General features: G+C 51.5%; 1 protein-coding gene across 1 annotated transcript; it reads right to left on the reverse strand.

Moving 5' to 3' along the window:
* Window positions 1-1,940: 1,940 nt before the first annotated feature.
* On the reverse strand, window positions 1,941-7,062 carry LOC147727179 (uncharacterized). Its single transcript, XM_086963066.1, has 2 exons — window positions 6,564-7,062; window positions 1,941-2,542 (listed from the first exon to the last, which is right to left on the reverse strand). Exons 1-2 carry the CDS (start codon window positions 7,060-7,062, stop codon window positions 1,941-1,943), a joined length of 1,101 nt encoding a protein of 366 aa, XP_086819192.1.
* Window positions 7,063-11,552: the final 4,490 nt, after the last annotated feature.

Genomic DNA, 11,552 nt, shown 5'->3' on the forward strand with positions numbered 1-11,552 from the left:
TCCTTCTCTGGTGACAGATGCTCATCAGTTACAGGTGACTCAGTCTCATGTACAGCTCTGCATCTTATCTCAAGAATCCACTCAGGACGTCTTTCCATCTTAACTGCCGTCCACATCACGAGGAGCACGGGGTCCAGACCAACTAGAACTAAGAGAAACATCTTTTATTTTCCATGACCATGCATCCAACTTTAAAAGGGTATGTGGGCTCTGAGGACAGATGGGGCAAAGCTACCTTCACCAGGCGATTTTGATGCCACAAGACCACTGGCAACTATACAGCGTATGTATGTATCAAAAAAAGAGGGAGGACCTAGTGGCCGTGGGGGTTAGTTCACATCTCCTGTTAGATATAGTCAAAATCAAGAAGAACTAGCACTCTCTAAGGAAGCTAGATGTTCATGTTCTGGAAAAACCATTTGTTTTTTATGAAAACCCTCACCCACGGGGTGTGGCTTGGAAGCCGATGCAGGCAGCGGTGTGAGCGCTGAGCTCCACCTAAAAAAAACACATTTATCCTGTTTTAAGGCCACCTCGGACCCCCTGCCAACACAGCAAAATGTGGGACAGAAGATCCTGCAGGGGAGCAGATCTGGTGCTGGGCGGCACTGAAATAAAGTAGATACGAGCGGTAAATCGGCCCGAGATATCCGAGGGGAGTACCCTCAAAATGGCGGCGATGGAGAACAACAAAGGGCTGGGGGTGAGTGAGGACGGTGCTAGCATCTGCTAGCTGAGGAGGTGACTGCCTGGCATCCCCGAGTGTCCAGGATCTGCGGGGGACCCCGGGCAGGCGTGCTCCAGACCAGCAACATTGAGGAGTGCGAGCGGAGCAGATCGGACCAGAGGAGGCCATAGAAACCCGCGACTGGCAGCGGAGGAGGGCAGTGATAGCGAATGAGCGGAGGACCGCATATGGATCTGGGCTAAGCCGCGTAACTGGTGAGTGGTGGTAGTGACGAGCGGTGGCGGCCAGAGGGAGAGCGGAGTGGCGACACCCAGATCTTCACTGGTGAGTGGGGGTGGCATGCTCTGGGACCGTGGGCCGTGGAGGCGGGTGCAGGACTCCGGAGGCGCTGCGGCCTGTGAGCCGGGCAAGGAGGGGGGCGATTGCAGGCAGCGGAGAGGTGGCCCCAGCCGGGAAGGCAGCCACAGAGATTGAACCAGCACTCCCTCAACTGGCTCCACGCGCGCCGAGAGCTGAGGAGGATAAAGACTCTGGGGCACTGATAATGTAAGGCAACAGAGAGCGGAAAAGCGCCAGTGGGGCTCCCCTGATCTGCAGCACACTTGAACGTGGAGAGATGGACAGAATCCGTGTCGGTGCTGGCGTCTGCTAATTGGGAGGGAGGGCGAGGGGTGGGAGAAAAGTAGACCAAAAATGTTTTGGGTGTGAAAAAGGCCGCTTTATTAGGAAACAGGTGCACATTACAAATATAAAACCCTGGCAACGCCTTACAAAACTATACCTCACTAAATAAATAATTAACTACAAACCCCGCCCCCCACCCCCTCCCCTAAAATTCTTTGGCCCCTCCCCCACCCAACAATACAGCAATATAACATTACAATAACATTATAAACATAACATCATCAATAAAACATTACGTCATTAATCAAATCATTACGTCATCATTTAACCCATTAGTCATCAAACCCCAATCACATATTGAAAGCCAGGCCCTCTATAACCATAAACCCTGCCTGACCCTTCACTCCTGCCAATACCCCCCAAAACCTGAACGGTCAAACAATGACCAACTTCCCCTGTACCTGTCAATCAATGAATCAACCCAATACTCATCAACAATTTACAATAAACCGCACCGAGACAACCAAAAAAACCCCGCCACCCAGAAAGGTAGGGGGGGGAGAGAAAACTACACCACCTCCCTTTCTGCCCCCCCAACCAGTAAAGTAGAAGCAGAACTGAACAAATATCAACGTTGCATAGCTAGCGAACGTGCCAAAACCTCACGTAACTCTAACAAATATAGGTCCATCCCCACTCTGGACAGGTGAACACCATCATCTCTGAAAAATTCCACTGTCTCAAATTTAATCTCTCTATGGGAAATCCTGCTAAAACCAAGACCACGGCAACATCGAGCAACCTCAGAGTTTACTTTCTTCCTGGCTCTGTCAACAGCCCTGGGATTGACCGCTCCTCTCCAGATCCTACGCGGAATTAACTCAGTCCAGAAGACATGGCACCCCGCCCAAAACTCTTTGATAAGGCTCAAATCCTTCTTAATAGCTCGCAGCAACACAACACCTTTAGTAGCACAAAGATCGTTCTCCCCCAAATGGATGACCAGAATATCAGGACATAGCCCGCCCACCATATTGTTGTTAAGACATGGGATTAACTCTTTCCAGAGCATACCACCTTTCCCCTTCCAAACCACATTGAACATGCGAGCGTTAAAACCCAGAAGTTCTCCGAAGTAACTTTGCGCCGCCTGGACTCGGGCCCATTTCACGAAGGAATGCCCAACTATCCAGACTGTCACCACAGGAGAACGAGGCCCAGCAACAGATCCTATAAAAGAAAACAGAGTTAAAGCTCATGGGAAGGAAGATGACGCATGCGCCTCCTCCGCTTGACTTCTCACGTAGCGCTGAAAGCAGTTTGAAGACCAACGCCCCAATCTCATGATATCCCTTTCAGTCCAACCTCTATTAAAGGCTTCAGTTGCAGCACCAATCCGGAAAGAATGTGTCCCATATAAGTTCCCATCCAGACCCAAGTGTTGCAAAGCCTTGCGCAAAACCATGCGGAATTGGTATGCTGTCACAGGGGTGCCATCAAGATGCTGAAAAACAAGCGCATCATCACCACCCCCGCACAAAGAACGCCAGCGCTGCGCCAACAGTAAAGGGCAAGTAATCCTTGGAGCACGCGCTTGCAACTACACACCCTTCCCTTTCTTCGTCTGATCAGTTTTGGAGCTGGCTAACCATATATGCACCCCCTCATCTGAACAAAAAACATCACGCCAAAATAGGCCACACTTACATTTCGAACCCAACAACTCCGAAACCCTGAAAGCTCCAAAAAACATGAATGCCATTAACATGGAAAATAAGCATGACTCAAAGTCATCTGAACAAACGGAAGGTAGAATAGTTATCAACCGAGCCAGAATCTGCCAAGATAAAGGAGCCCTGAGTCTACTGGTGTGCCCTTGCTCTCTGGCCCAACCCTCGAGCATTCTCCTGCCAATCTCCCCCGCTGACGGAGAATAACCCCATAACAACTTACCCATAAAAATGGGAATGAATATATCACTGTCAGACGAAGTTATGATTTTAGGAGTAGCTAAGGATGGCGTGGTAGTTCCTCACTATGAGTTTTTGTATATAGCCATGGTATTAAGTAGATTATGTATAGCATCGCTATGGAAAAGATCCTAGTCCACCGACAGTACATCAATGGGTTTCTAGGTTGCTGGCAATCTTTACCTTGGAACAGGCTCTATATGAAAAAAAGGGAAGGGTAATAAGAGAAGCTGCGAGACGAATATGGGCTCCAATAATAGCATGGAAGCAAAAGCTAGGGGAGTTATAAGCATACAGTAAGATAATTAATAATCTGTCTTAGGTATTACATTGAATTTGTAAGAACTATTATGGATAGAATTTATTAAATGTAAGCACGAATTTATGAACGTGTTAAGGAATTAATTCAATAATGAATGTTATTTGATTTTCTTATCCTGGTGAAATACATAATTGTAATCTTGATGATGATGAATAAAAAAATATTTAAAAAAAAAACAACTTACCCATAAAAGCTATCCATGCCAATTTACCTGCAATGGTTACCTTGGTCAGCCCTTTATCCATGAGATCTAAAATGAAGTTCACCACATCCTCAGAACGACGCCAAACCTCCTCACGCCTACAAGCGCCGGACTCCAGAAACTCCCTCCAGGCCAGAGAATAAGCAGAACGCGTAGACACAGACAAAGAACCTACCACCAGTTGTAAGACCCGACGTTGCCGACGTGCCACAGATGAATCGGCATCGGGGTCGGTGCTCTGTCTGCCTCCCTCGCCAGTCCACGGAATCTCCCCCACTGTGAACGAGACAGAGCATCCGCAATGTCATTGTCCACACCAGGGATGTGCAAAGCACGAAAGTGAATGTCGTGTTTCAAACAACCCAGCACGAAGACTCTCATGAGCTTCAATACCTGTTCATCCCTGGCAGACTGTCGATTAACAATCTCCACCACAGCCATGTTGCCCACACGAAAAAGCACTTTCTTGTGTGCCAAGACCTCCCCCCACAGGGTCAAATCCACCAGCAAAGGGAAAAGCTCCAAAAAGGTAATGCTGCGACCACCATTCAACCACTCATCCAGCCAACGTTCTGCACACCATCTTCCATTCCAATACAGACCAAAACCATCACTGCCAGCTGCATCTGAAAACATTTGCACATCCCACTGGAAGTCAACGTCCCGAACCAAAGGAACACCATTAAAAGAAGAGAGAAAAAATTTCCACATTCTCAAATCCTCCTTGACACCAGCAGACAAGCGAACACGATGGTGAGGCAAATGTTGACCTGCAAGAGCCCTGCCCAATCTGCGACAAAACGTCCTTCCTGCTCTCACGACCCTACAGGCAAAATTGAGATGGCCTAGTAACACCTGAACATCTTTCACCAACACTTTCCTTTTTGATAACATGGTTTCAAGCAACTCCAGCATTTTCACTTTTTTATCCTCAGGCAGGCGAGCTTGCATTGCCATAGAATCAATTTCAATTCCCAAAAAGGACAAAACAGTGGCAGGACCCATAGTTTTCTCGGGAGCCAAAGGAACTCCCAGATCCTCCATGAGCCCTTGGAAAGTGTCCAGAGCAGACTGGCACTCCGTGGAGCCCGGGGACCCGACAAAGAAAAAGTCATCTAGGTAGTGCGTTACCAGTGAGTGACAGGACTGATGAGTAAAGTACCATTGTAAGAAAGTACTGAAACACTCAAAAAGAGCACATGAAATGGAGCAACCCATCGGCAGAGCCTTGTCCACATACCGTTTTCCTGAAAAATGTATACCTAGGAGACACCAATCATCCGGATGGACAGGCAGCAGCCGGAAAGCAGACTTTATATCACACTTGGCCATCTCAGCAGCTGCGCCCGCGGTCACAACAAGTGACATGGCCACGTCAACTGAGGAATAAGAGACTGAAACAGTGCCTGGGTCAATAAAATCATTGACAGACGACCCTTCCGGCCATGATAAGTGTTGAATAAGCCTGAATTGTCCCGGATCTTTCTTCGGGACCACTCCAATAGGTGATATTATCAAATTAAGGATCGGCCAATCATGAAAAGGGCCAGCCATCCTTCCTTCATGTACTTCTTTATTTAACTTGTCTTGCACCACTGCGCCATGCTCAGATGCTGATTTCAGATTAGCAGACCATCTCCTTTCTCTGGAACCCATGTAACCCAACCGGAAACCAAATTCAAAACCATCCAACAATTTTTTCTTTACAGCTTCATCCTCATAATCCTGAAGTGCAAGACGCAACCTCTCCAACTTAACCGGTGTATGAGCCCTTTGGCCCAACACCCTGAGTACCTCTGGATCCCCTTCCTCCTGAAAACTGTTGGGGCGTCCCCGAGCCACCTGCACTTGCCTGTTTCCCCTGTTGACTTCCTGCTGTCTTGTTATCCCAGCATCTGTACAATGGGTGTCGCCTACCACAGCCAGAGCATTCGTGTTTAAACTTACAATACTCTCTGCTACAAGATCCCTTGTTGAACTCCCAACATGTGCCCATTCCAGACTGTGTGGTTGAAGTAGCTCCCACCCCTCCCCGGGTGGGTTTGCCCTGAAAGGGCCGGTAAACTAAAGGGAAACCACTCGCCGTAAAAATAGTCTTACCCCCCGATGCAGATCCCATGGTATGCTGCCATAAGTCAATGTCCAGCTCCCCCCACTTGGCCTCCGGATCCCAAGCCATCCTGGCCCTGAACTCCTCATCATACTGGGACCAAGCAAACCCCCCTCCAGTAATCTGCGCCTTGCGTATAACATCCATGTACTTAAAAAGTGACACGCTGCGCTCTGGAAACTTTTCACAGTATACACTCGCATAAATAAGAAATGCAGCCGTCCAATTTTCAATGTTTAACGGAACTCTAGGACGTTTTGCCAACTCAAACTCCTCTTCTTTAGACCCTTCTTTGGACCGGACTTCCCGGTGTAGCAGCTTCAGAAATTCAACATACTCACCGTTCCAAATACGTTCTTTTGTAGCCAACATCATATGGGCACCCAAAGGCTTTGTGACCCCCATATAAGGCGACTTTTTAATTTTCAATTCTTTGCTGGCCACTGGCTCTTTAACTGCACTAGGAGCATCAGTGCTAGTACCACTCTCCACTTTACCTGTGACTTCCAAAACATCATCAGTGCCCACAGCGGTGTCTTTAACATAACGTCCTTTCAGCAACCTCCCTTCTCCAATACCAACATTACTTTCCCCTCCTGTGCCCACCGACACCATAGTAGGTTTGGCCTGTGCAGCTAACTGCACACCTGGTAACAAAGAGACCACTCTGGAAGGCTCCGCCCGTGGTGCTGAAGCCAATGTGTCCTGTCTGCGAGGCGCCCTGACCGACGGGCCGTGCTCTCTTCTCACTTGCACTTGACTTTGCACCGCTGGAGCCTGAAAAACACTACCAGGCACATGAGAGGGTACCCACCCCTCCACGTCCCGCAATTCTCCTTCCTCGGGACTATCTTCGTCATAATCCAGGACAACCGAATCAAAACCAGTAGGCAACACATCACCACGGGTCTTACCTAACCCGGTATCAACAATAGTACATTTTAATGTTTTTGAAGAACCTTCAGGGGGGGGAGCAGACTGTACCCGCCTGTAACTCCCCTTGCGTTGACTCTGTGGCTCCATAGCCGCCGGTAAGGTAGGCAACCTATACCTGCTACTCGTTGGGGCCAGCGGGGTCACGCCGGACCCTCGTGTGCTGACCGCGGCGGGTTCCCTCGGTGGAACAGAGAGGGCCGCGCTAGGCATTCTCCTCGCTTCACCTCGGCGAAATTGGACTGGACCGCGCCCTGCCAAGTCTGGACCACCGCACCTATCCCTATCCTGAAAAGAAAAAGTTTGGACTGGTGTGCTAGGGTCCCTGAATACAACACCTGATACAGACCCTGTCCTCTGCAAAGTAGCACCAACAACCGTCCCTTGAAACCTATCCAAAGAACGCCCTCTAATACAGCCCCTCAAAGGCACCCCCCTGACCGGAGAGTCGCCTATCACCTCGTCATCATCACTCTCATCCAAGTTATCCCCCGCCACCGCTGAAGAAGAAGCCTGAAGAGGGGCCCCTGCACCCCAAACCTGACCCTCACCATCCCTCTGTAAACCACGCTGCGCCAAACCTGCAGCACCAAAATGCTCCCACCCAGGGGAACCAAACATGAAATAGGGGCCTCCCTCACCCCCAGACCAATATGGAACAGCCTCCCGAAAGCCCTGTACAGGCCCACCACTTACTTGTGTGAATGCCCTGTCAAGTACTGGTGCCGTGACAGGGAAACCAACACCCCCCACATTCCTTACAGCAGGTTGCCATTCCCCTGCAGAGTGACCCACCACTGCCCCTCCAGCATTAGTATCATAAGAAAAAGCTCTCTGGCCCACTTGTGACCGACCCCTACCCTCCCCCTGCAAACGGTCATCCACATTTAAGAGACCAAAAGACCCTGTATCCGCAGGCCGTGAAACATCTAAATTCAAAGCAACACCAGAAACCGAACCCCCCCCCCATTTGAGCCCATTCCCCCTCTCCCCTGGAACCCTCCCCACCCACCGACAATGCAGCACCCACAAAAGAACCAGGTGTAGAAAACAGCAAAGGACTCCCAACATTACCCTCTAATCCCTGAACAACCATACCTGGATGAGCCTCAGATAAAACCTGGCCTTCTTGAAGTTCCAAACCCCAAAACCCTCTAATCCACCTGAAGAAAAACTGCCAATAGTATTCTTGTCAGCAACAGGCATCCGTGGCACAACATGCCTTGAAGGGGTTAATAATGTCCCTTCCTCACAGCCAACTAAATTTTGAGTTTCAAGAACCACATGCCCTGGAGGGGTTAACATCTGCCCCACCGATCCTCTCATGTGCTGCAAAGACCCCTGAACCTCTACAAACTGAAGGGAGCCTCTTCTCGCTCCACGCACAGACATCACCTTGACATGCTCCACCCGCCTCTCCCCAACCGGGTCAGAAGCGGAGCGCTTTCCAATCGCTTTCCGCCCCCCCTCCTGCCGGCCGCCTTCACAGCAGCTGGTGCAGCTGAAACAAAGCCTCGAACATTATGCGCTCCGCCCGCTTGCACAACCGACGCGTTATGCAAAGCGCCTGCCGCTTCCCCCGTAAGCCCGGCGGAACCACCATACCCCGCCTGGGCTTCCCCAGCCTCAAGCGCCACTCGCGCTGAAACAGAAAGGGCCGGGCGCGCCTCCTGTGCACTCGTAAAAGGAGCGCCAGATACCGCTGGAGTTCCCCCCGCCCCCACCCTCACACGCGCCTGAACAGAGGGGGCCGGTTTCTTCGTACGAGACCGGCCCCTCTCACTCACCTGCCCAGAACGCCTCTTCTTTGGCGACGAACACGGCAACACCGCCGCAGACACACCAGCAGAGGCCTGGCGCTGGGGGCGCACCTGCCCCCCTCCGACAAGCAAATCCATGCGACCCGCTTCAGATAGAAGGCGCATGGCTTCAAGAACACGATAATCCTCCATAGGAGCGCCGACACTGAGGAATGCAGGGGGAGCCGATCAGGGCTGCAAAGATCGTTTGAGCACCAGACCAGCAATGGCAAAGGGCAACGACTGTGCCTGAGAGAGCAGAGGACCTTGTACTGCCCTGGACCAAGCCGCATAATTGGGAAGTAGCTGCACAGACGAGCAGTGGCGGCCAAGAAGGGAGCGAAATGGCGGCGCCTGGCTCTGCACTGGTGAGTGGGGGGTGGCGCGCGCCGAGGCTGCGGACCGCGGAGGCGGGAGCAGGACATCGGAGGCGCTGCAGCCTGCGAGCCTGGGCAGGGTGGAGGGCACTAATAGGCAGCTGAGGGTTGACCCCTGCCAGGCACGCATTCATAGGGCTGGAGCCTGTACTAAAGCAACCTGCGTCACGAACCCCTGAGAACTGAGGGGGACAAGTATTCTGGGACAACGTACCTCTGAGGCACCGGGGAGCGGCACCGGTGGGACCCCCTTCCTGAACGCTGCGAGCTGCGCAGAACCCATTCCATAAGCTGTGCCTACTACAAACGTGGGTCGACATCGCTGGCAGAAACAGAACACTGGCCTGAATCACGATCTTTACGGAGACAAGACGGGAACCGAGTGATGAACGACAGCTTTAACTCATCTAGGCACCTGACATAGAACAAGTTGGGGACCACCGGAAGCACTCACTGAACACCAACGTGGCATCACTCAACCGTGGATAGACCGAGTGGGAGGGAACGCTTGCTCATCGGATCGAGGAACCAGTGCAACTCTGCATGTGATACAGGAACTCTCTGAGACCCTGCCCTTGTTTAACTGATGACTGGGAAGAGCTGAGGCGAAGTGCTTGAATTCCTGGTACAGAGAGAACTGCAAGCAGGGCCGCGCTTGGGCTGGGATGCGGTGACCTGCTGGGACCACTGGCATACAAACGGGGACACTGGAGATCCTCGAAATGGGGAAACCTAGGGGAAAGAAAGATGAAGCGCAACTCTCGGACACTGAACATCCAAGCCAAGGTGAACAGAATGCGCAGGAGGCACCTCCCAACCCTGGATTGCAGCAACAATTGGACAAAATCTTAGCAGCAATTGCGGACTCCCGAGCTGCGCTACAGCAGAATATTGCACAAGACGCAACGGGCCTTGGCCTCCTCAGGGCAGACCACTCTAAATTTGTGAATAGAGTGAAACAAGTAGAAGGGGTGATCAAGGAAGTGGAACCTGCACACACAGCACTGCAAGCAACGATGACGCATGCTCTGGACAGACTGACCGTGCTGGAGAGGGAGGCTGAGGATGCCGAAGGTAGGAACCGATGGAACAACATCCGCGGGGTGGGCCTGCCGGAAAAAGCGGAAGGGCCGTACATGGTATGTTACCTTGAGGACTGGTTGAAATCAGTGGTGCCCTAGAAGGACTGTCCTGCTTCTATACACTAGAACGGGCGCACAGAGTACCGGGGCAAACCCCACAGCAAGGGCGACCACCTCGGCTGGGGGTGGCGAGCCTGCTGCACTTCCGAGACAGAGACCTGCTTCTTCGAAAGGCACGCACCGATGGCCCCTTTCAATTGGGTAATAGCAAGGTCAACCTGTTCCCGGACCACATCTTTGAGACCCAGCGGCGCCGCTCCTCCTTTCTGGTAGTCAAAAAAGAGTTGAGTATGGAATGTATTCAATATCCTTGCTATTTCCAGCTAAACTAAGAATTATCCTGGATGGCGGAACCTGCTTTCATGAAACCCTGGAAGAAGCATGGACGTGGCTAGAATCCTACAGAGCTGGGAAGGACGGCGAGTACCGAGGGTCTCAGAGTATCTCGGAAGGCCTAGCACCATGCAAATCGCAGTGGCTCCGGCACAGGAAACAAGACCTGCGGAAGCCATCGCTTTCACAAACTGAATTGGAACGGCAGGAAGCTTTAGCGGCAGTGTCTGCCTTATCCGGTGACAAGATGATACACTCTCAAGGAAATTCGGATTCTGAAAAGGGCAAGGATAGTTCAGAAACTTCAGCTTCAGATGGGGACAGTACAAAGTTACCATCGATCACACCGGAAACAGCAGACGGGATGCTGGATGAATAAGGGCCGGTACTTCGGATGGATTGCTCGAAGAAGCTGCAGACGAGGGAAGACGAGGAGGACACAGTCGATCTCAGAGAGACATGGTGTTTGCTGTTGGGTTAGGGAGGGGTGTCTCTCCTCAATCCCACTTAATGCCACAATGAGCCAGGATGCTTGCCTGGGCCTATTGGCCCACCAATAGGTTGGCAGGGGAGAGGAGGTAGGTTGAGTTCCTCTGGGTTTCGAGGAGGGAGTACATTCACAGACTGCACAGCACCCGTTGGCACTGAGCACCCCTCATTGCCCTTAAGGCATACTGTCAGTACCTGCTGCCGGGCTTAGCTGTGTGATGATTGTTGCAATAGTTTGGATGGGGACTATCAATCTGGTTCTAGGTCCTGTTCTCGGGAGGGTGGGAATTAGGGGTAGTTGGGGAAACAGTTGGGTTAGGGGGGTCAACAGTGTGTGCACGGAAGAGCGATTTACAATGAGGACTTTGCTGTATAGTGATGGGGGCGTTACTTGATATACAGTGTATTACCTGGAATGTGAGGGGACTCCACACAATGACAAGGTGCCACAAGATTCATGCATATTTAATTAGGAGAGGGATACACATTGCACTGCTCCAGGAAACCCACCTCACCAAGGCGGTGGGGCTAGCTCTGCAGCGGAGGTGGAGGGGACAGGTATA

This window comes from Lissotriton vulgaris, chromosome 3_1 (genome assembly GCF_964263255.1).
Source record: "Lissotriton vulgaris chromosome 3_1, aLisVul1.2, whole genome shotgun sequence".
Taxonomy (NCBI): domain Eukaryota; kingdom Metazoa; phylum Chordata; class Amphibia; order Caudata; family Salamandridae; genus Lissotriton; species Lissotriton vulgaris.

What these genes read in the sequence shown, in the direction of transcription:
- LOC147727179 (XM_086963066.1), bottom strand. Translation starts at nt 7,062, where the DNA reads ATGCCTAGCGCGGCCCTCTCTGTTCCACCGAGGGAACCCGCCGCGGTC. An exon ending in AGTGGTCTCTTTGTTACCAG is followed by an intron (nt 2,543 to 6,563) that starts GTGTGCAGTTAG and finishes TTTCTTTTATAG; the next exon opens with GATCTGTTGCTGGGCCTCGT.